Source organism: Centruroides vittatus, unplaced genomic scaffold (assembly GCF_030686945.1).
Source record: "Centruroides vittatus isolate TY-2023 unplaced genomic scaffold, ASM3068694v2 contig_12, whole genome shotgun sequence".
Lineage (NCBI taxonomy): Eukaryota > Metazoa > Arthropoda > Arachnida > Scorpiones > Buthidae > Centruroides > Centruroides vittatus.
In genome coordinates, this window is record NW_027120767.1 from 319685 (window position 1) to 346554 (window position 26870).

General features: G+C 31.6%; 1 protein-coding gene across 5 annotated transcripts in view; it reads right to left on the reverse strand.

Annotated features, from left to right (window-relative positions):
* Positions 1-218: 218 nt before the first annotated feature.
* Positions 219-26870, reverse strand: part of LOC136983303 (uro-adherence factor A-like) — a 73864-nt gene continuing 47212 nt past the window's right edge. For all 5 annotated transcript variants that reach the window (XM_067280003.1, XM_067280027.1, XM_067280010.1 and 2 more), the window contains 4 exons: positions 21322-21408; positions 21109-21252; positions 11307-11443; positions 219-7387 (listed from right to left, as the gene is read on the reverse strand). In XM_067280003.1, the coding sequence (XP_067136104.1) occupies positions 967-7387; positions 11307-11443; positions 21109-21252; positions 21322-21408 (6789 nt within the window). In that variant the 3' untranslated portion in view covers positions 219-966. The remainder of the gene's footprint in view (positions 7388-11306; positions 11444-21108; positions 21253-21321; positions 21409-26870) is intronic.

The following is a 26870-nucleotide window of genomic DNA, read 5'->3' on the forward strand; positions in this document are numbered from 1 at the left end:
TGTTCAATCATGCAAAATTTTAAATGCTGGAAAATAAAAGTTTAGTTTTTCAAATTAATCATTTTAGTTAAATGAATTGCCTTTGAATTTCTGAAAATGAATTTTACGCAATTCAAAAACATTTTGTGTCTTTTTTATAATAAAACACCTTCAAAGTAATGACTTTTCATTTTATTATATAATTTAGTCTTATAAGAATAAAAACATAACATACATAATTACTTAATTATAATTTTTATTGGCAAAATTATACAAAACATCACCATAAACTTATTAAACTACTTCTTACAAGATGTACACAGCAGATCAAATTATCGCTGTTTGTCCTGTGAATATACTGACATGTAACTAAGAACATGTTATGCAACAGTATTGTAATAACACAAGACAATTTATGAATTTTGAGGTACCATTTCTTTTTTCAACAGGTGCAATCAATCAATCAATCTAAGTATTTTTTCTGTCATCCTTATCACATATATGTTGCAGAATTTCAAAAACTATTATTAGTATAACCAAATAAGTTGGTTTGTTTTAATATTTAAAAGAAATGAGAATTTAACTTTGTTAAAATTTTTTATTGATTTGTTTTGGATAAAATTTCTAATTATTATCAAATTTATATTCATGTGTATGTTAAATTAAAAAGTGATGCTTACATTTGAAGACCTTCTTTAGAAACTTTCCTTTTTATATAACACATTTTATGTGATTATCAGTTGATGAACACGAAACCAAAGCCAGGAATTCACTGTGATAATATTTGACTATGGAAATGAATCACATTACATGGATATTGTCTCATCACAATTCTCACACATCCCAGTAAATAAAAATTTCATTCATTCATCAAATAGGCTGCAGAAAATTGCAGTTACAGGAACCTTGAATGAAGAAGTCATTATGGCTGATAAATTAAATACCAGCATACAATTTATTAACAATTTTTCTGATGGACAATCTTGATCACTGTGATGATGGTGGGGGGAGGGTTGTTGCTTGAGGAGTGACTGTTGAATACTGATAAGACATTGGAGCATTGACATACATCTGATGACTTGGTGCAGCATAAGTATAACCTGTTGGTAATGCTGATGAAGCATACGGTATAGTATAACCAGCTGGATAAGCGTAAGGCACTGTATATCCTTGCAGTGTGGGAGCAACAGCTGTATGAGTTGCAGTGGTGTAATGCGTAGCCAATTGCTGATGTGCATGTAATTGGGCTGCATGATGTAGTTGCTGAAATGAGTCAGTCTGTTCTTGCGTCAATGATACAGTTGCCACTGTTGTCACAGTTGTTGGTTTCTTTGGAGGCGGTGGTGGTGGAGGAGGCGATCTTGGTGGTGGAGGAGGAGGAGGAGGTGATTCATCTCCTGCTTCTGGTTCAATAAATCTAGGAAGATATTTTACTTTTACTCGATGTCTTTTCTCTTTAGGTGGAGGAGGTGGTGGTGGTGGTGAAGGAGAATCACTTTCATCAACCCTTAAAGGTTCTTTACCTGGGGGAATACCATCTGCAAAAGTGACAGACTTTTTTGGTTGCTCTGATGAAAACTCTCTCCCAGCTTGAAGCAATATTCCTGCTTTGGGTGGTGGGAGTGGAAGTAAAATGGGTTTAGTTCCAGGTGGTCCATCATCTGGATCAGGTTGAACAGATTGAGAATTATCTTCTTCAGATTCCACATCAATATCCATATCTTCTGATTCTTCTAACAATTTTCCTTGATTTTCAAACATATCAACTTGTCCAAATGAAGAATCATCAGAACTTAATCCTACAGTTGTTGGATTATCAGGTACTGGAATGCTCTGCAAATCAATTGTTTCTACTCCTGGTGGAGGAGGATCATTAGCAGATTCTTGTTCATATATTTCATAAAGGCATTCATTCACTGGATATTGTAATTCATATACATCCCGATGTAATCGATTCTGAATACTTTTCAAATCTGTCATTATATCAGATTGATTGCTATGTACATTACTCTTATGACATTTATTATCATAAACATTTTCATCTCCATAATGCTGTGTAGTGGAAATATCTGCGTAATAATCTTCATCTCCATCAGTTTGATTACGTTTACTAATACTAAAATCTTTGTCTTGGTTGGAAGAAGTTACATTTTCTTCTTGTTTTTCATTATCTTTTTTAACACTTTTTCTTGTTGCTGGTATTTTTCCAATTAGTGGTAAGACTGCTTTATTTTCAAGCTCAGGTGGAAGTTTTGGTCCAAAATAACCTTCAGGAGGATTTTTCAATTTAAGTACAGCACTGACTGTTCTTAAAGTGGAATCTGAAATTATCTGTCGTTTTCTCTTTACACGTTCAAGTAGCTGTTTTGCTGTAGCTTTGACATGACTTTTAGCTATTTCTGATGTTTCCTCATTAGGTTTTAGTTTTTCACTGTTTTCAGAAGTTGAGAAACTTTCTCTTGAAGACACATCATTACTATTTTCTGAACTCTCGGACATATCTTCCGGAAGAAATTCTTTAATAAATCGATTCACACTAGTATCAAACTGTACATCTGGAGAATCTGTTGTCAAACTATTACTGTCTTGCATTTGAACAAATGAATCATCAGAACCTGTTTTAAACTCATCAGATCCTGTTTTAAATAAATATATATCTGTAGTTGAAACATTATCAACACTACTTTCAACTAAGGATGAAGTACTAGAATCTTCAATATACTGAAAATGTGATTGTTCTTTATATGTTTCAAAATTTTCATTTTCATCCTTACTACAAATCTTGTCAGTAGCAGCAGAAAATTTACTATGATAATCTTCACTGTAGTTTTCTGTGGATTTTTCAGTTTCTTTTATCTTGGTAGAATTATCTTTCGCTGAATAAATACCATTGTAATCACTATTACTTTGATCATCATCATCATCAATTTGTTTGTTTATGCTTTCAAGTTTTGTTGCATTAGAATTTTCTTGTATCGTTTTCAGAGGCATATTAACTAAATTAGATTCTTCATTCTTTTCACTGAAGTTCTCTTTTAAATATTCAGACTTAAATGATTCAGAATTATTTATTGCATTACTTTCTTCATCTTTTAACTTTTCACTTTCCTTCAGTTCCTCATTATTTTGTTTACTTATAGAAAACTGACATATATCATCACTGGTCTGACTATCAGTAATGTAACAGTTGTCAATGTTAGAATTATAATCATCAACATTAACTGGTGATGATAAAAATGCATTTTCTTTATTGCATACATTATTATTATTATTTTGGAATATCATTGATTGTTGTGATTCATCAATTTGTGATATAAATTCATTTTCTTCTGCATCTTTACTTAAAGTCTTTACAGGCACTAAGTTTAACTGTTCCATGAATTTATCATATTCAGAAATTAAATTCTTGCTATCATCCACTGGTGCTTTTACTTCTTTTTCTTCTTCGTCCATTAACTTTAAATCTTCCTCCTTATTTTCTACTTTTTCCAAATCTTTATTGTCATCATCATCATCACCACCTAAACTTTTAGTTATCTCATTAATTGAATTCTGTTCATCTGAAGCAACACCTCCTTTTTTATCTATAGTCCCTAATGTATTTTCCTCTGTTTTCAATGGACTGTTATGTACTCTTTTTATAGCTTGCCATTCATCATCATCTGAAGCAGAATCAGTGTCCCATTTTGATTTTACAGTTGGTGGCATATTCTGGGTAGTTTTCACATTCTCTTCATTACCTGCTTTTGAAATAGGTGACAATGCTGGTTTTTCTTGCTGTTTCTGTTTCTGTTGCTGCTGTTCTTGTTTATGCTGTTGCTGTTCAGTGATCTTTTTCTTTTCTTCTGGAGATGATTCTGTTACACTTCTTTGAGTATGAGGGCTTTCTCCATAACTGTAACATGACTGTAAAGCTTGTAAACCACTCATTTCTTTCAAGTTAGGTGAATCATTTGGGCTTCTAAATTTCTTTTGTCTTGGTGGTGAATAATTATGCGACTTTTTGTGTGATCTACAATATCTTAAATTACAACAATAAGAAATGGATGGTCTTTTGTGTGTATACTTAACAAATTCAATCGGCCATCTAATAATTCTTTTATTTCGACCCATTACATTTATGTAATCTTTTCTATTTCTTGACTGTGATTTATATTTATAAGACGACTCATCATATCTATTTTCTTTATATGCACTTCTGTAACTTTTGAATTCTCTTCGTGACTTTGGAGAGTATACAGGTGAGAGTTCTCTTGAATGTTCTGCATGATAATTTTTATCTGAACTGCATCTTTCTTGATACTTACTTTTTTCATCAGAATATTGCTTTTCTGGTTTCTTGTCACTATATTTTTTCTCTTTTGTTTTATTTGCTAATTCTAATTGAATATCATTGCTTTTCTTTAAATTCTTTTCCAACTCTTCATTATGCTTAATTTCTACATCTGATTCATTTCTTGAATTAATTCTGCTTTCTTTAGGTTTAATTATTTGCTTTTCTTTTTGATCTACAGAATTCATTTCTTCTTCATCTAAATTGTATTTAGTTTTCTTATGTATCTTTTTAGGTGATGAAGTTTCTGAAAGGTTAGACTGCTTTCTTTTAGATAACTGTTCAAGAGGACTGCCTTCTCTACTACTTGAAGAATTCTTATGTTTTTGCTCACTATCCAATTTAGGATCTGTTTTATATTCTTTCACTGAAGGGATGGTTTTATTCTCTTTCTTTTCTTGTAATTGAATAATTTCATTTGATTTTTCTTCTTCATCAGAACTACTACTATTACTGCTACTACTACTATCACTGCCACTGCTGCTACTGCTACTATCACTACTACTACTACTACTACTACTTGTAGCACTATATGAATTGCTTGAACTGCTGCTACTACTACAACTGCTGCTGCTACTGCTATCACTTTCACTACCACTACTATCCTCTTCAGTTTTTTCTACCACCTTTTCAGAATTATTATCTGCATTCTTGTGTGTTTCAACACAATTTATTGTTTTGGACAACTCATTTTGTTCTGTTTCAATATTTTGCTTTTCCTGTCTAGGTTTTGAAACTTCTGAATATTTTTTGTTTTCAAATTCTTCATAGCATTCATCTATTTCATCTTCTTGTCTTTTATCTTTATCATTGACATTGGTATAATTTTCATTTTCGTCAGCAAAATCTTTTTCTTGATGATATTCATCAACAGATTTTTTAATATTATCACAATCAATTTCCATATCATCATTTTCTACTATTTGACTAGATTTCAGACATTGAGATCCATATTCACCTTCAGAATCACTATTAATACTTTCACATTTTTTAAAACTTAACATTGATACATCTTTATCTTGAGATTCTTCTACAAAACCTTCTGCATTTTCATTGCTTATGGTACTTGATTTTTCTAAGCTTTCAAATTCAACATATACTTCAGTCTGTTTTTTTTCTATAGCATCACTATTATTTTGTTGAATATCTGACAAATTATCCATATTTTCTTCTATTGTCTTATTTACAGCTTGTGAATCAATTTCTTCAGAATGATCTTGTGAAGCTTCATCATCTGATGAAACAAGCAAGTCCTGAGTGTTTTCTTTTATTTCATCACATGTATATTGGTTTTGAGCATCATCAAAAGAATCATCTTCATTCTGTGATTCTGTCTCTCTAGATATTTCTATATTTTCAACTTCTTCTTTAACTGAATGTGATTTGCATGATTTAGGAAGTGTTTTATCATTTAATAATTCATATTTTGTACAATGCAATTGTTCACATTCTTCTTGTTTTAATTTAATATCTTCAGGGTTATCTCTCTCTTCACAATCATCATTTTTACACATTTTTGAACTATCTTCATATTCTATATTCTCAACAGTTTCACACTTTATTTCCACTTTTTTCTCACTTCTATGTTCTTTGGGAGAATATTTACTTGAATGTTTAGATTTAGATTCCCTATGTGAATGTTCATTTCTCTTCTTGTAGCTATGTCGATCACTTTGATAGTTTGAATGCCTTTTACGAGAAGGACTTCTACTTCTACTTCTGTCACGACTTCTTTTATGACCACTCCTGTCTCTACTCTTATTTTCATAATAATAATCACTAGAGGAATATGATCTAGAGTAATCTCGCTCATCTTTCCTCTTGTCTGATTTATATCTTTCACGGTCATCATATTTTCTATCTGAATGTTTTGATGATTCAGTATCTTTATGTTTTCTTGAAGATGATTCATAATCTTTTCTTTCTTTCCTTGAATCTTTTGTACTTTTATCATGTTTATGTTTAGAATCTTTTGATGATTTAGAATCTTCAGATTTTTGTAAAATATTAGCTTTTACAAAACGGACAAAGTCAAACTTTGGTTTTATTGAACAACTTTCTGGTGGTTGAATATGATACATTTCTTTATCTTTTTCAGATTTCGATTTAGATGTTTTCTGATCATCTGAACTTTCTATACTTTTTTTCTCAGATTCTTGATGACCGTCATCATCATCACTATCAGTATGACTATGTATTTCTTCATCTTGGAATAAAGAATCAGTCTGTGTTTGCAATTTATTTGCCTTCTTTGAGAAACTAAAAGATAAACCACTTGATTTAGATAGATCTTTGTCTTCAGCAGCTAAAACATCTTTCATTTTATGAGGTGCAAGTGTTTGAGTGAATGCCAACAACCTTTTTTTAGCCAAAGCTTTACCCAATAAAGCCTTTGATTTTGATAAATTTTTACTATCAATCTTACTTTCTTCAGTAGGAAAAGGTGAAGAATAATTTACACTTTCATTAACTGATATTTCATTAGGTGAGTCCTTTTTTTCTGGGGAAGTGGGAAAATTCACTTCAATTTGATCAGAAGAAACTGGAGGAAGCATTGGTTGAGAATCTGGAAGAGTATATAACAGAGGTGACTCTGGAAGAATAGCAGGTTCAGGTGATTCAGGACTAAGTGGCTGAGGTGAATCTGAAGGAAGTGGTGGCAAATTAACATCATTTCTGGTAAAAAATATTGTTTTATAACTTGATTTATTTTCATAGGAAGAACTTAATTCCTCTGACTCACTAAAACTTTTCTCATCAGAAAATTCTGTTACATTGATTTCATCTTCTGATGATTCTCTTTCACTATTTTCAAAATCACTTTTTTCTTTTTCTTCTTTCTCTGTTGATAATGGAGAAGAAACATTTTCAGTAGAAACTTCTTGAAAAATATCATCAACAATGGTATTTTCTTCAATAGTAATGTTTTCTTCATTGCCATCACCTTCGTCATTACTTTCAGTGATGGAAAATGTATCTTCACCAGGAGGCAAAGGTTCTTCTGATGTTTCATCAACATCAACTGCTTTGAATCCTGGTATAAATTTCTCTCCAGTTCCCATTTCAATAGGACCTCTAAAAAAAATTTATGAATATAGACAACAATTTTTGGTAAATAAAATAAAATTTGATATTAAAATTCGAAAATTTTAAACAAAAAATTTTATATAAATGCACAAGAAAAAAGTACTAATAATATGATATAAATTATAAAACTAAGCTAAGGAAAAATGAAAAAATGAGAACTATCAAATAACAGTTTGTAAAACTGGATGCAGTTCAAATACAGTGATATCAAAAATCTGCAACTGGCTGCCTGAGCAGTCAAGGTGGCAGCCTATCGCTCTGGGGACCCGAGATCAAATCCGGACAGGTCGAAAAATCCCCAGGAGAGTGGTCCATCCAGGTATGTCGGGCCTTGTCCTCACCACCAGCTGCCCATTCTGGGCCTAAAAGAACCCATAATGTGCTTGCTAAAAGAGGCCCTCTTAGTGCCCACAAAATCCAGCAACAAAAAACACTCCAATAAGCAAACATTTTCAATGTCTTAAGTTAAAAGCCTGATGATAACTGTTTATTAAATTTGAACAAATATCATAATTAGAACAGAATGTTAAATAAAAGGAACATAAATATTATTAGATGCAATAGAAGATGCATATTAATTCAAATAAGTTATTGTTCATGCTGTTCATAACAGGAGTCCAATTAATTCATTTCATAAAAGAACTAAGCAGATGAGATTGTGTGTATGTCATAACTTCACTTTATCCAACACTGGAATATAATCAATTACATACCTCAAAGACTATTACTGGTGTGTAATTAACATCAAAAACGAAAAACTTAAATTTCACGAATGTTTTCAAACCTTCTGAGGTTCTTCTTCAGGCGGCAACGAATTTCCGTTAGAATGTCATTAAATACGAATATTATTTAAAATTCGATGAAGCATGATACTCGAAGATTTACTAGTCATGCGCACTACATACGTAGTATTAAGGAGAATTTATAGCTTTTGTAATCTTGAAACTGTGTCGGTAATTGTTTTGGTTTCTTGAACACTATACAGTGCAAACACACAAACACTTGGCAATCTTTACCTTAAGTTTATTCAGTTTAGTTGATACATGTACCTGTTTTTGTACACATTTCAGGCTTTTGTAAGGCCCCTCCTCAGCCAACTAAAATTACATAATACATATGAATTACAAATACTAATATGTATACACAAAAAAATTTTTTACAATTGTACTGAACATACCTTGAGATTACAAATCTCTAAAAACGAAAATACCTTTTCCATTAAACTTTTTTTTACAATTTCACGTAACAGATGGTTGGTTTTTATCAGTCTTAGTTATTTAACAAATATTTATTAGTTTCTGCGTTAATCAACAACGTTCTTTATGAAAATATGAGACGTACCTTCACATAATCAAATTTATTTAATAAAATCTTTTTTAATAAATTTGATTTAATAAATTAAATCAAATTTATTAAAGAAAATTTTTTTAAATATTGGATTTTGACTCAACTAAGTAATAATCAGTCAAGAAATGGCATATCCACCATGTAAGAGTATAAAAATTAGTACTGTCCTGTGCAATAAAATTGAAATGTAATTTGGAAACCCGTTTGTGTGATAGAACTTCTTGGATGTTGATACAAGGGAATAACCAAGAAAATTATATAAAAGAAATATATACTGATGACTAGTTTAAAAAAAATTTTATCAAGAAAATACTCCGGCATACTGTCTTCGTAAGTCACCTTCATCCTAGTGAACTTGTTATAATTGATAAAACACATTAAGAAGAAAAAAAGAAAACAACAAGGTAAGTTACATTTGTAACTCAAGAATTGTCAACAAATTTAATTCAATAGACTTGTAATTTTAGTTTTATTAATTTTTGGAATGTGAAAAGTCAATGTGTCCATACTACTTCACAGAAAATCAAAGTAGTGTGTCGTGGTTCCTCTAGAGTGCACTGCATGTAAAACTATAAGACACGTGAAGGTACGTCTCATATATCCATAAAGAATTTTGTTGATTAATGCAGAAACTAATAAATATTTGTTAAATAACTAGGAAATGATAAAAACCAACCATCCGTTACGTGAAAATGTAAAAAAAATTTTAACGGGAAAGGTATTTTGGTTTTTAGAGATTTTTAATCTCAAGGTATGTTCAGTACAACTGTAAAAATTTTTTTTGTATATACATATTAGTATTTGTAATTCGTATGTATTATGTAATTTTAGTTGGCTGAGGAGGGGCCTTACAAAAGCCCGAAATGTGTACAAAAAACAGGTACATGTATCAACTAAACTGAATAAATTTAAGGTGAAGATTGCCAAGTGTTTGTGTGTTTGCACTATGTTCAACAGACCAAAAAATAAAATATTTATAGCTCTTTGTTTACTAGCGCTTGCCATGCTACGGACAGATTTAATTCCCCTTTGTGGTTGATGCAGGCATTGCTGAGTTTGTAGATATACACTTTAGATGTTCAGTGTATGGTGTGCTGAGGATGATTCTTGCCTGGTTAAAGTTCAACTCTATCTCAGGATCACTGGCATAAATAGCCAGAGCTGTGGTGGTCCTGGAGTGTTGTATGTCCGCATGTGCTCTTTTATTCTTATGCCCAAGTAGTGCTTTGAAGAGCTGATGTAAATGAGCTCTCTATCGCATCTGTGATCTTTTATTGGGATGTTATAGACTCGTGGGAGTCTATCCTGGTTAAGAACGTCCTTTCCATTGCGATGTCAAAAATGGTTGGACATCTATATGTGATATGAATGTGGCACTTTTTAGCTATCTGTGCAAAAAGTGATTGGAGATATGGGTTATAAGTGACCAGGATCCTTTCCTCCTCCTCTGGTCAGTCATCATTACGGGAGTGGACTTGGAGTGCTTCGTGGGAGCAGTGGAATTTTTCAATTAATTTACAAGTAAATTTGGGGTACCCATGGCCTGAGGCAATGTGATGAGTACATCTCAGTTTGGCACACAGAGCTTGTGGTGTGGATGAGTGTATGTGCACTCTTCTAATTAAAGCATTATAGGCTGCAATTTTGTATTGATGAGGGTTACACAACTCCACTGGAATGTATATGGATTCTGCTCCAGTTTATGGTATACCTCAGTGTGGATTGCTGATCCTTCAACTTGAATGCTAATGTCTAGGAAATGAAATCGATCGGGCACACCCTACTTATGTAGGGTTGTACCTGATCGATTCTGTATATGTATTCCATAGAATAATTATATCATCTACTTATCTCCTATATAAAATAATGTTGGGGAGGTAACGAGGAAGGATCTTGGATTCTAGTTGTCATACAACCATTTCACATAAGTCTCCTGAGATGGGGCTCCCCATTGACACTCCTCTTCTTTGTTCGTATACCATATCGTTGAATTGAAAAAATGAATTGTAGTGTAGTAAATGTACCATTTCCAGGACTTGTTAATGTAAGCTTTTGTCGTTCACAACATCAAATAGGAGATCTCTAAGCGCATAAAAGGTAGGCGGGAGTTGAATTGACAGGGAGGACTTAGTCCTCCCTGTCAATTCAACTCCCAATAGGGATTTAAAGTCCAATACCGTGAAAAATTGTGGAGAGGAGGTGATCTCCTTGAGGAGGGTTATGAGATCAACCAGGTTATTTATAGAATAATCATATTTTTCCAAGTGTGGAGCAAGTAACTTGTGTGAAAGTTTCTCTAGTTTGCATGTCGGTGCCCTAGCTTTGTCGACAATAGGGCATATTTGTAACAGGCTTTGTGTGTATGTCTTTGTAATTAATGGTTTTTGATCTAGCTGTCTTATATATTTCCAGTTTCTCAAGATGTTTGTGGAGGGTAACCTCCCAAGTTGGATGCAAGACTGTAGCTTCCTTTAGGATTATCTGATCATCATTGTCCAATGCAAATATACATGTTGCTCAACCACTAATAAATTAATTTACAAAAAAAAAATGTTCTTACCTAATTTCTGCTGCTTGAGCTCTTATTTCAGCCAATTCATGAAGCCTTTTAATTTCTTTCTCTCTTTTTTTATCTTCTTTTCGCCACTTTGATGCAACATTTCGTCCAAATTCTCTTTGTTTAAGTTCTTTTAACCTCTGAAAAAAATTGTTTCAGTTGAAAATGTGCACAAAAATTTTTCATCAAAATATTTAAATGCAATATTTAAAAAACTGAAAAACAAATAAAATAAAAATTGGATAAAAGTTTAAAATGATTCTTCATAAAAAATTATCAAGCAAAAGTGAATGTTATAAAAAAAAATTATTCATAATATCAGGTTGTAAATGTGAAATTTAGACATTTTGATTTTATTCTGGAAATGAATGGAAAAAATTCTATAATGTTCAATGTGGGTATGTAAGTACATTAACTAGGGGATGTTTCATCACACATTTTATTGGAAATAGACTTCAGCTAGGTCTGACAATATGAAGATTTTGAAAGAACACATTTGCATGCTGCTGTTTTATCACACTTGTGACTTTCTTCAAAAAAAATCCCATCATTCTTACTCATGGGATTGAAATTTTGTAGCAGAAGTAGCAAGATATGATTGCTATTAATGGTGATTACCTACTAGGCTGAACTGCAATTGTTGTTGAGTTAATTGTGAATAGATTTTTTTCAAATGGTCTAAATTTCACTTTCACAACCTGATATATTTCATCAACACATTTAATAATTAATAGTAATATCTAAAAATTTAAAAAAATATATATTTCTTTCAGTTAGAGGGGAAAACCTAATTTGGAAATTTTTATACAAATATACACACCAATCAAAAATCCATTATTAAGCAAATATACTCCCCACAACTGCCATAAATGAATGGGCTAAATTTGGGTATAATGATTATAAATTATAAATTAATTTGGCATTAGAGTGTGGTGTTAGGTGCCATCTCGTATTAAAATTAATAATTATAATATTTAATTAATTAATTGATTGGCAATTTTTGTTTCAATTTTTGAATTTAATCAATAAAATTATCAATACTTTTCAGATTGTATTACTGTGTAGATCAGGTCTTCTTAAACTTTTTTATTCATGACCCCATTTATGATTGTGATTTTTCGCGACCCCCCCCCCCCCCAATATATAAAATAGATATATAAATATTTTGCAATATACATATATATTGAAGTTATATACAAATTTGCAAAAACAATAATGGTGTACCACCAGTGGTGATGTTCGAAATATTTAACAAAGGGTTCGCTAGCAGAAAATTTTTCCCTAACAATCACCGACAAACAAAATGAAAGTTTTGGCTAGAAATAAATATAATACCTTTTCTTGCAATATATCTAATAATCAGTGGCGTATTTGGAACGCAAGGGGCCCTGGGCGAAGACCAGGTAACAATAGTATTGTCAACCTTTTTTCTTTTAGGCAGAGAAATTTTTCACCCCGAATGGCACTGCTCATAATAGGTAGATGTCATCATCTCTCGAAATACAATATCCTTTTTTTTATTTCGTTGTCCATAGCCCGACACGTGTTCCACAGCCATCTTGTATTATCTCGCAAGCGTGAGATTGTGGGATCTCTCTTATGACTGGATCTAGTTTCAAGAACTCTCTTGAATCGATCCCGATTAAACCTCGTTTCGGTCGAGATTAAAAAGGTCGAGAGAGATTGCACCAAGGCATAGTCCCCGACCTTGCTCACAATCTAGATTGAAATGCTCGGTGCGAACGGGGTATAAGGCTCTAGTTTAGTAGTGTTACAGAGTATAATATGTATATTTTAATTTATTTTTCAAAAGAAACAAAACCACTGAGAAATGTTACGTGTGTTTAACAAGGTTTGGGAAACTGAAAATTTTACCAATGGGTTCGGCCGAACCCGTGCAAACCCGCTGAATATCACCACTGTGTACCACCACAGTTCACTCTTGTGTTACAATGGAACGGAGACAAACGAATATACTGAAAAGCAACAACACTACACTAGTTCACATTACAATCAGTGTTGCTGAATCGTTGTCTCACTGCACCAGAAGTGACACAAAGTGCAACTCACGAAACTTACGACACAAAACATGCCATTTTCAAACTCTCACAAATTATTTTCAATATTTTGCATTAAAATTTCATGACTCCAAGATTTCGCTAAGCGACCCCAAATGGGTCGCAACCCATAGTTTAAGAGGCCCTGGCATAGATACTTCTAAAATATAGATATTATTATTAAATCACCATTAATAATTGAAAATTACACTAGATTTATCATCTTATTTGATTATAAATCTTAATGAACAGAAGCCATGTAAAGGAACAATTATTTCAAAAATTTACAAATCATTTTCCCGTAATATTAATAGCAGTAATAGTTGTTTACTTCTATTAAAATATGTACACAATTAAAATATTTTTATATTTTTAATAAAACAGACTATCAATTTCATAAAGATAAAGTTATTTGCAAAAATAAATGTTCAGATAACAATATGAAAAACTGAATAGCTATTAAAAAAAGCAATTTAAATAAAAATATTGTTACACAAATACTATATTTTATATCCTCTGCCCTTCTTTCATACCTGGATCAATTTTTAATTCGTTTCAAATGAGCCAGTGCATTTATTTTTGACAATGTGATTTTTTTGGTGTGACATTATCATAAAAAACATGAAAAATAATATTGAAAATGAAAAATTTGCAACTTGTAAAATCTTTTATGTAACAGTGTTGTCTAGTTATTGTAATTAATGCCTCTATTTGATTAAATTATGAAAATTTTTAAAAGTTATTAAGATATAAATTTATCAGCTACAAACAGATGTTTTCTTTAATATTTCAAGCAATATTGATGTTTTTCAGTTAGATAACTGATTTTGACAACTGAGTGACAATAATAATATTTTTTATGTTTTTATATGATAAAGTAATCAAATATGACAAAACTAACTGTATAATTTTAAAGACAATGTTTTTCTAAGTACAATGGAACAATTATATCCTAACTTAACAGACTTATAACTGAGAAAAGAGACTTTTTATAGAGTAAGAAAACACTTTGCAGTTTGTTTTGTTTACAAGTGAGTGCAACTTTAAACACACTCTTCCACAAAAGTAATAAAAGTTTTACCACCCTGACCTTAAAAGACAACCTATCAATCTCCAATTACAAAGAAATCAGATGTCAATCTGTGAAACTTGACATAATTTACTGGAAATATAATTTAATTCGCTTATTTTTCTGCATTTTCAGATCAAATTACATTAAAATAAACATTACAAATGCATTTGCTTCAATTTGTGAGTATTTTACATTGTTAAAAAAGGACAAAATGTAGAAATTAAAGATATAGTACAGTTTTTGATAAGTGTAGTATAGTAAAGATAAGCATAGTTTTCGATGCTATGCCGATAATTTCACAATTTTAGAATAAAAGCATCTGTAAGATGCCATGCAACTAAAGGTGCTTGTTCAAACTATGTAACTAAAAGTGGGTTTTAAAAGAATCTTTAGTGTCTTGTAGCTCTTGCCTAGATATATATGACAGTATAGCCAGGCATACAGGCACTAAGCTATCCTACAACAGATTCACCCATAATGTTGCAATTACCACTTCAAATCTCTCATGCTTGTAGATTGCCAAAGTTGGTGTACTACTGGTCCCACAGATAATGAGAAAACAAATCTGGAGGCAGGCCAAGGAAGTGTGGCAACATGACAGACATTCCTGGGAAGTTTAGCTGTGTGTGACCTAGCATTATTTATCTTAGTGAAAAATGGTTATTTGCATCACTACTGTAAAAGGCAACATGAGGATACAGAATTTCCTGTACATACCACTGAGTACCATTGCACCATTATTAGGGTGACTGACTATCATACAAGACTGCTCTCAGACTAACACTAATGGCAGGATTGAAGTGCTCACCAGCAGTTCTCCTCACTAACATGCTGGTTTTCCGTTACCAAACAGAACAAGGATTTGTCACTAAAGATGATAAACTACCAGTCCATAACAATCCATGCTTTTCTGTCATGGAACTACTACAAATAAAGCCAACAATGTTTGAATGCTAATGATAGGAATGTATAGAAGTTACCAATCATGCAAATAGACCTCTGCTAATTGCCTGCCAATAGCATAGAGATTGAAAGAAAGAAGATTCTATACTATAGAATTTCCTTTCTTTAGATCTATAGATTCTATACTATAGAATCTGTAGCAAGATTTCCATGTGTCTGTGAATGGTGAACAAAGACACCACTGCAGTTGTTTGTTTGTCTCATGATCAATCAATCATCTCTCCTGGTGATCTGTTTGGAGTGTCCAGAGCCTGACCACCATGTATGTGTGCTCTCATATATACATCTCATATCTACTGTCTCCCACACCATCTCATAGTCAGGTCAAACCAGATGATGGAAAATTCAACAAAATGGCTAACTTGCTTCCCTCAGCTTTACAATGTAACCTTTCTCAAACTCCATCAGATGTGTATAATGTTTTTGACTATTAAGATCTGATAGTATTACCTGGTATCAAACTACACCTGTAATCATTTAAATACATATATACTGTTTTTCAGTAACTAGACAAATCTATCTAAGTATGTAATTTTTTTTATCAATGAGTGTAAGTATGGGAAGCTAAGCTTCCTTTCATTATTACTGGTTATTATCCAGAAAATATTTTGAATGCAGATGAAACAGGATTCCTCTTTCAAACTTCCAAACCAAACTTTTTGCTTCAAAGATGAATCATGTTCCAGCAGCAAAGTAGCAAAAGAATGATTAACAGCTCTGTAATGAGCAATAGAGAATGCAAAAATCCCATGATTATGAAAAATCTGAATATCATTAAGATGTTTCAAGAATATTACAAACCATTATTACACATTACAAACCTTGAAACTGAATGGAAATCAAACAGAATCACACAATTAAACCTGTTTAAAAACCTGAAAATAATCAAAATTTTCCATTTTTCAGGTTTGTTTTATAATGTGTTGTGTTTTTATTAATGCAAAAAAGAAAATAGTTTAAAAAATATTAAAACTGATATTTAGAAATGCTTCTTCAATGTATGTGTATGCAATATACAGAAGAAAGAAATCTGTGTAAAACCCAGAACTCATAATGTATTTCAAATATCATATTCTCTATGACATACCACTTACTAATCAGTATTTAATAAATTAGCTATCTTCAAGTTAAACTAATATAGAACTTTCAATTTATTTAAAAATATAAAAATAATTGCTCTTAGAAATTAATTTGTCATTCCTCGTGTCAATAATGCAGTATTGAATTTGGGCATGTTATAAACATTTTGCCATGTGCACTGCTTTTTTCTTTTGTCTTGTTAATATGGTGAAAATGGAAGTATTTCATTCTAAAAGATTTCACTGTAATTGATAACTTTTGTTAATGAAAACATAGGAATGTATTAATTTTACTTTTTAGTAACTACTTTTTAGGTTTTTGGAACATGTGACATTTTTCTACCTAAATTACATGTATTTTTCAAATATCTGTTACTGCCAGAGAATAAATTAACTGATCTGGAGAATTGGGAAGAAACAACTATAGTACATTATCACAGCTATTGTAAGGAGTTAAGTCTGACCATTATCATTTATTTTCAGGCTTTTATCTAGTTATCATTAAAATTTATTTTGTTCAAAGAATGAAAACTACCCTTTCCCAACTCTAAATTCTAAAATAACAGAAAACATTTGCATATGATACTGACACTCATAGAACTAACATAACAAATCTCAAAATGGCATCTCAGATTAAGTGTTCTCTGTGCAGAGTTAAAAAGTAGTCTCTTTAGTAGACTACCATATTTCTCGGCAGATAAGATGATAGTTGAATCATAAAAAAAAGGCCCCTAAAATCCGGGGTCGTCTTATAGGCGGATACAAAAAAAAATTAGATTGAAATTTATATAAATTAAAACCATTATAAAAAAAAAGGACAAACTGAAATTATTTACTAGTAGAGAGTAGGGCATGTTCACAAAATAGAATAGCCCATACGACGTTTTTGTGAATAATCAAGGTCATTAACACCAAATGCCCGAATCAGTGAGAACGTTTGCAACAATCGCAAGGCAGAAAATAAAATTTGTTCATTTGAAAAGTTACATATAGGACATAATTCTGTATACGCTATACAGTATTATTATCCAGATGATGATTGCTGATCTAAACCAAATTCATAGTCCATTGATAGTTTGGGGGTCATCTTATAGGACAGATATATGCTAAAATTATAAAACTTTGATGAAAATTTATACCTCATCTTATCTGAAGGTCGTCTTATCTGCCGAGATATACGGTACTTTACTGTTACTGATTTTTAAAATCAGCAAGAACATTTTTTGAAAAGATTGGAAAGACTTTTGTATAGAAAAAAAATTGCAAAGAGAAAAGTAAACATATTAGCATGTACAGTATATATATATAAATGGGATAGAGTGGTGCACAAAATTGTGACATCACACCAGAGATGTATAAAAAAAATCAAATGAAACCAAAGACAGATGAGGTGAAGTTCCCAAGAGCAAGCAAGGCTACTTTTGAGGCAAGCTCTAGCAAATAAAGATTTCCTGGCAGTAGAGTTCCAGTTATCCATACTGGATATAACGAAATCGAGGCAAAAGACGAAAGATGGGTCAAAAGAGAACTATCTGCTCGTCTCTGAGAAACGAGAGAATCTTTGAGAGAAAGTGTTGTCCAGAATTGCATTTGGAGACATGCGATTACCTCTCAAGACAAACAAATGATTAGCCAATCAGCGACTGGCTTGTGAGATACAAGAAATGATGATCAGAATATGGCCCCAGGTCTGGCACCTAACTGAACCTTTTTTTCATTTATGTAACATCATTTCATTACATTGGAAACAAAGTGCATGACATGACTCAATATCATGTCATGCAACTGGTTCTCAAACTTTTCATTTCCACATAAGACAGATTTTTGGCTTATAAAAGTACTTTACATAACAACTGTGCCATTCCAAGATTTATTTTTGTGTAGGCAGGTTTCCATTTTGTAGAGTATCTATTTCAGGCAAGTTTTTACTGCATTAATTGATTCCTGATAAGTAAATCTAAATGAATATATAGTTCTTTTTATTTAAATATTTACTTTTGATAGTATGTGGCTATTATCCTGTTGAAAAATAGCCTATTGAGAATATGCCATGATGAGCAACATGAGATCACAGGATCTCCTAAACATGTGAATTAGCAATCAGTGCCCACCGATCACTACACTATCTGCTAGAAAGTAATTGAACACCTGTGATAGAACAGAAAAATGAAGTTTATTCATCATCAATAGTTGATGGAATATCCATGGGCAGAGATTACAGCTGTAATCCTTCAGGGGATACTCTCCACCAGTCCTTGTATGACAACTGGTGGTATTTTCTTCCACTCAGCTTGGAGAAAACATATGAGTTCCTTCACCAATTTCGGGCAGTGGGGGCACCCCTTCAGTCGATGCTCCAATTCATCCCAGAGGTGCTTGATAGGGTTCAGGTCCAGGCACTGAGCACGCCAATCCATTCGTTTAACCCCATTGTCACTATGCCAAGCAATGGTGGTCGTCGCAACATGACAGCTGGCATTATCGTCATGGAAGAATCATGAGTCTAACCCATAAAACTGCCACAACATAGGAAGCACATGGTTATCCAAAATAGTGCAGTAAACATTGGCATTGAGCCTACCATTGATTGTGACCAAGAGTCCCAAGGCCATCCCAGGAAAAACATTCCACACCATAACTCCACCTCAGCTGAACTTCACTGTTGGCACAACGCATGTTGCTCCAGAGAATCTGTTTCCACTGTTCTATGGTCCGCTGTCTATGTTCTTTGCACTAAGCTAGCCAAGCAGAGCTGTTAATCCTAGTGATGAAAAGCTTATTGGCAGCAGCATGTCCATGATAACCAAGCAGATGGGCTTCCTTATGAATGGTATTCATCGAAACAACAGTCCCAGCAGCCATTTGAAACTCCCTACGGATGTGGGCTATCAAATTGGGTGCAGTTCTTCTGAATTTCTATGGAGAGCACTTCTCAGTCTCTAACTCCCAGTTTTGTGGGCCTGCTGGTCAGGACTTATTCTGACAGTTACCGCTCACTTTCCACTTGCGAATCACGTAGCCCACTGTCAATTTTGGGTACTTCAGCTCGCTGGATATGTCACATATGGAATGGCCATTTCTGTGATAACCAATGATTACCTTTCTCAAAATCAGACAGCTCCAAACTGCATGGCATCTTGCATGTGACTGATGCTAATTTTCTTTCCGACCCAATATTTATCCACAATAGCTGTGACATGTATTAGGACAGCATATGTTGCTGTCTGCAGGGGTGTCCAATTAATTTGTGACAGATAGTGTACTATTTGAGACCAATTATCATAGGATATGGCTCCTCCACACCATGCCACCACTAGTGTTGAGAATATAATGCTGAACAATAAAGATGGAATTTTGGAGTGCTGCCCAGTCTTTTTCCAAACTCAAATGCAGCAGCCATCCATTCAGAGACAGATGTGAGATTCATCACTAAAGGCTAATGCGTTGCCATTCCAAGACCACCTATGCATAATGGTCACAACACCACTGCAAATGTAACCCTCAATGTCATAATATTAATTGTAATCAATATTAGGGACACCAAAAATGCAGTACTTTCTTTGTAAGTTGCCTCACAAATCATGCAGGTTAAAATCTGGTTCTCAACAAATTCTCCTATCTGCCTGTCTGTCTCTGGACAGTGGAAAGAAGCTGTTGAATCTGTCTTGGTTTAGTCTTGAGATAATTTGTTTATATTGACTGGAACCTTCCCAGTGTGAGTGTGTATCCCCTCCTTTAGCCACTGTTGCCAGCACCTTTCACAGTGAAGTCTGATAATTCAAAATGGCCAATCTTGTTCTCCCAACTTGATAATGCAACCTCTATTGAATTCAGTCAGTTGATTTGTACTGTTCTTGAATGTATCACAGATGCATGCCTAGTGTTCAAGGACATCCAAACAACGAGTACACTGAAAATACTGAATACAGTAATCTTCTGAAAGCCTTTTTATATAGTACTAGAGTAACAAATTTAAAGCATTTTGCCAGTAATTCTTGATGTTCATTGACAGCTAAGCTGTAATTGTTTGCATACCTGAAATAGCTGTATAACAACTTTTTCAGTAATCAGACAATTTTATCTGAATAGACAAATATTTTTGTCAAAAAGCATATTTATATTTTTAAAATACTCGTACTTCTTTTATTATAAATCAAAGTTCAATAACAATAATTTGAGAAAAAATATATTTGAAATATTTTTTCAAATTAATATAATAATAAGTAATATGTATTTGCTTATCATCATCTTTTGCAAAATTTAATACTAAATTTTAAATATTATAGATATTAATTTCATATATATTATACCCATTTAAGATAAACACACTTTAAAAATCATTATTATAAAATTTCAACAACAAAATTAAGTACAGATATGAATGAATGAATGATCTCATTGCAATATTAATATGCAGGAATAAAATTTATTTCAAAACATTCTTTGTGTTTATTTAAACTCTTAATTTTTTAACTATACCTACCATTAGCTATCTAATTTCTGTATTCAATATGTTAGATCCAAATTTTCTTCTTTTGCACAATGAATCTTCCTCATTTTAAATTAAAATTATTTAAATAATTAAATTTTGTATTTATTATAGAATGAGCTAAGTTAAGATCTAATTTAATTACCTGTTTATGGGCATGATCATATGAGTTGATGTGATTATCAAATTCTTGATGTTTATGATATTGTTTGTCACATAATTCACAATAAAAATTTGCTTTCAGCGTTGCTAAAGCTTCTTGAACAGCTTTTTGTTTTTCCTGATTGGCCTACAAATATCATAATAATTTAATTTGATTATTAACATAATTATTAATTAATATTTCCAAATCAGTTACCTTATATTTCTGTCTAAGTTCTTCTGTATCTTCTTTTTCAATTTCTAATACTCGTCTTTTTTCTGTTGTTTCTTCGGCATAATCCATCTATTATATTAAATGAATGAAAGATATTAGAAGAATATATATTCATGAAACTTGAACCAACAACTACAAACCCGATGTACTGTTTGCTGCTTAATGGTTTGTACCTAATTCTAAGCAATCAGCACAAGCAGAAGTTGAGCAAGTGTAATCAAAGTCAGTTATACCTGTTATGAAAGTGATTTAAAATGGACTGTTTTGTTCTGCGACATGTTGGGTGAGGAAAATGATCAACAGGAGCATCCTAAAAGATTATTTTCCTCACCCTAAAAGACAGGAGCATCCTATCGATCATTTTCCTCACCCAACATGTCCTAAAAAACTCTCTACCAACAATGCTAATTGCTGCTCACTATTATAGCTTTGAATGCATTACTCACACAACACAATGCACATATAGCTAGAGTTTTTTATTATAAGATTGTGAAATTACGGCCATTGCATATCAGAAACTACAGTTATATTTTTAATTTATGTAATTTTTTCCCCTTCTCAAGTTTCCTATATTTATTCTTTTGAAATTTGATTGGATAAAGGGAAGAAATAATGTTGCTTCCCTGTAAATTACAAAAATTGCAGTAATCAAATTAAGTTTAATCATTTCATTTATAAAGCATATAAGGATAGTACAAGGGCAAGGTAGAAGTATGCAAAATTTTCCATGAATTTTAGCAGTTTCACCAATAAATATTTTAATGAAATAACAAAATTTTCATTACAATTACTAAATTTTAATTCATAAAAATAATATATTGTTTCTAAAATGTGTCAATTGAAAAAGTCATAAAAACATTTTCATAAATGAGGCAGAAATAAATCAGTAATAAGAAAGCTATTAAGATTACTTTAGGCACAAAAGGACTTAAAACTAATATGGTAAAAGACATGAGAAAATTACACGAGTTTAACTCTTGCAAGTGCCACATGTAATAAATTCAATTTGAAACAATAGCAATTCAAAATGAATATATTTTTACAAAAATACCATTCCTTATATTCTCTGCTCTTTCTTCGTCTCTGAACAAAAAAGTTTCAATTTCAATTCATTTCAAATGTATGTTTGAATTTGTTCAGGGCAACGAGACCTGTTATGCAAATATATATAACACTGTTATTCAGACAGCCTGACAAATGCAATTATTTGATAAAATTTCCAAAATTTTTTATTTTGAGAATATTAGAGTGTGTGTGTATGTTACCAGCCAAACCCAATTTCAGGCCAAACTGATTTAGAATTATTATTCAAGTATATTAATGGTTAAAATAAAATTAAAAGATAATTAAATTAGATGAACAATATTTATTCAAACATAGTCTACTTAATTATAAAAAACGGGGTTAATGTTACCCTAGGTATCAAAGATGGTGGCTTGTCTCCAATTCCAGCAATCAGAAGACAGGGAACAGTGGGGACACACGTTCTAACTTAACCTAACCTATTCTAATAAATTACTGTAATTATTATGTTTTCATTTCACACCCTTCCACCAAAGTAATAAAATTTTACTATCCTAACCTTGACACACAACCCCACCTTTCTGCAATTACAAGCAAAGCTGATGTCAATCTGTGAAACTTCAGATCATTTATAGAGAAGTGATCTTTGATATATTTGTCTGTTCCATTTATCCTATCAAATTTAAAAAAACCACACAGGAAACCTGAAAAGGGAAAAAAAATTTACATAAATAAAAGATAAAATTGTGGTTTCCAATATGCAATGGTCAATCTTATAATAAAAAGTTCTACCCTCTAGCCATGCATGCGTCTTGTTTTGTGAGTGATGCATACAAGACTATAATAGCAAGCAGCAATTAGTATTGTTGCCTTAGAGCTCTAAAAGATGCCCCTGTCGATCATTTTCCTCACCTGATATGTTGCAGAACAAAATAGCCCATTTCAAACCACTTTGATAACACGTAGAACTAATCTTGGTTGTACATGTTCAAATTCCGCTCGTGCTTAGAATTAGGTACAGACCTTTATGCAGTGAACAGTACATTAGTAATGAGCCAACAACTACCGGATTCTATCGAGCTATTATATCACAATTATTTTAAATTAATTACTAAATACCTTGTCACTAGTGGGAGGCTCTAGGTGTCATCTCTTATTAAATTTAATAATTACAATTAAATTAAATAATTTAAAAAATTCTAGAAAAAAGGAATCGGCCTGGAGTGGGACTCAAACTCACAACTGCCACTTACTGTGTGAATGTGTTGCCAGTTATGCTACCCAAGCCTCTCAAGTCTGATCTCTATATTTAAACATGAGATGACTACCCTTGGTTATATATATATACACACATACATACATACATACACACACACACACACACAAACTATCATGTTGGTTTATGTATATGCTGGGGTTGTGTGATAACTGGCTGAGTGCCATAGGTGAGTTTACAGCTCGTGGACACTGAATGCCAAGGATAGTTATCTCATGTTTAAATATATCTGGAAGAGGAGATCAGACTGGAGGCTCAAATAGCATAACTGTGCTGATGCATGATGGTAAGTGGCAGTTGCGAGTTTGAGTCCTGCTCCAAGCCAATTTTTTTCTTCCAGAATTTTTAAAATTATTTAATTTAATTGTAATTATTAAATCTAATAAGAGATGGCACCTATAGCCTCCCCACTAGTGACAAATTATTTAGTAATTAATTTAAAATAATTGCCATATAACAGCCCAATATAATCTGGTAGTTTTAAGTTTTATGTAATAAGCCAACATTATAATTTTGGAGTAAATTCAAAGACATTCTGACAAAAAATTATAATAAATACAATCTTATTGAAATTATTGACTTAAGTGCTTTATATATATATCAAATTTATATTTACAAATGTCAAGTTAAATTTAAGAATTTACATAATAATAATTTTTTAGTATATATAATAAATTCTCAGCACATAAATATATTTCAAAATATCACTTAAAAGCACTTTTCTATCAACATCTTACCAACAAAACCTACTTAAGAATTGATTTGTATCTAAAATGATTTTGCAACAGCATATTTTTGTTATTATATATACTGTATATTTATAAAGTATGCTATTACATAATGAAAAAAAAAATCAATGTTTTTACAAATTTTTATTTAATCCTAACACATTTAGTCTAATCATTCTTACTAATCATTACTATAAATAATAATAATAATTTATCAATTTTTAAGTAAATATTATGCAAAAATTTAGTTTCCAATAATATTTTTTAGTCACCAAATTATTAATAATTTATAAAGTATCCAGAAATCTTTCAATCTACAAATTATTTTCCATACTTCCCTATAGAATGTATAATTTTAAATAATAACAAGTTAGTTTTCCTTTATTTTTTATTCTACAGTATATTTCTACATATTAATCGATAAATAAGTAATAGGATTAAGATATATAGATAAAAAAACAAATACATTTTAAATGTTTTATTAAAAAAAAACCTTTGTATAACTCCAACAATATATTTAATCAACCAAGAACATTTTCAACCTACTTCCATGGGCCTTTTTCAGTTGGAACATCAAACTTAAATAAAAAAGAACAAAAAGAACATTCGAAAAACATATTAAATGCAACGAAAATAATTTAAATTAAAAAGAATGAGAAGAATGTTCTAAATCAATAGAACATTTGTACAATTCAAATATGAGGGATATAAATATAAATAAATACATATTATAATCAGAACTTAAAACATAAATGATACAAAAATAAAAATGAATAATAAACAATTATTAGAGAACAAAGTCGTCTAAGTTAAAGCTTGTATATAGATTTCCATGCCGTCGATAATGTGTATAATTGATACAGAAGTGTTTTCTATTAACTTTAAAAATTTCAGCTACAAGAACTTGATAGAGTTAGGGCTCCTGGTAGGCCTAATGATCTTAGCCTCTCATCCCAGCTTATCCATACATCCTGCTGGGAAGCATAAGCTGTTAAGACTGTGGTGTTGAGGTTTTTCTGTATTTGTATTCTTTAATTCTTTGTAGTAGAGTGCATCTGGTAGCTCCCATATGTTAATTGTTTGTTGAAGCACTGGTCCTCAGGGAAATGGTGTAATACAAGATGTACTGCTTCTTTCATTTGGTTATATCTCCAGTTTTTTCAAATTATTTTATTAAAAAAATAAGAAAATCTTTGGAGAGAAAAATGATGCTTAGATTAGTAGATATGTAATACTTATAAAAATAAATTGGACTTATTGAAAATAACATGGCAATTGTTTATGTATAACTAAGACATCATGCAATTTTGTTGTATTGCAACAGATTTGAGGATAACCCAGAATGAGATGACCTTACACTTGCTTGGCACAGACTGGCAACCCTTGCACCTGATGATTGCACAGGCAATCTTTGTACTTGCCTCCATGGACAAACAATCCATACACTTGCCACTACACAGAAGATGAACAGAAAACAAACAAAACACAAGAACAAAGCAATCAACACCAATTGCTTTGTTCTTTGTGTTTTGTTTGTATTTTGTGCCCAATATCCATTAGGTGCATGCAATGCTGTTATTTTTTATGCCCCTAAATTCTATCAGGCATGCTGAATCACATCAGGGAGTGCGGATGTTATCGTTTTGACCCCACTTTATCTTGAAAAATGTAGCCATGGTTCTCAAATTTTATTACACTTTTGAATTCCTCGTTCCAATTAATGAAAAATCACAAAGTTTTATCAAAATCAGCCCATCAAATTTTGAAAACAGACCCAATTTTGTAAGCCACAAAGAAAATATGCTAGCAACCTTGGGACAATGCATGACAATCTCACATGATCGTGTGCACTCATGTTATGACCTTGTATCTCAAAAATGGACCCCATTTTATTTATTAAATTTTTGGATTCTTCATTGCAATTAATGAAAAATGGCAAAATTTAATCAAAATCAATCAATCAAATTTTGAGAACAAACACAATTCTCTAAGCCACAAAGAGGAGGCTTTGCTAGCATTCCACTTCAATTATTAATTACATGATAATAAATACAGTAATTCTAAAAACTTTCAGATTAAAAAAAATTATAGTATTTATTGAAAACCTTAATCTGAATAAGAGTTACTTAAGAATTACTTTGAAAATATTTCCCTATGTTCATGAATGGTGATAAAATTTCAATATTAAGAAGTTCAGACGGGAAAGATCAAATCATAACTAAAATTTTGAATTGATCAATTATTTACATAATGCAAACTTAAACTAAAACAGTTTTTCATGCATTTATTGCAGATGACTAGCAAAACATATATCAACCTATGGATTAATAATTTTAATATGTTAGAAATCCATGATGAGTAATTTCTATAAAGTTCCAGAAAAATGTCATCTTTTTCAATCCAGAACTGAACTTTTTAACTTAAAAGAAATTTAATCATTAGTATTGCATACTTTCTTCCTCTTCTGAGCAAAATAGTCTATCCAAGTCTTATCTATTCAAAAA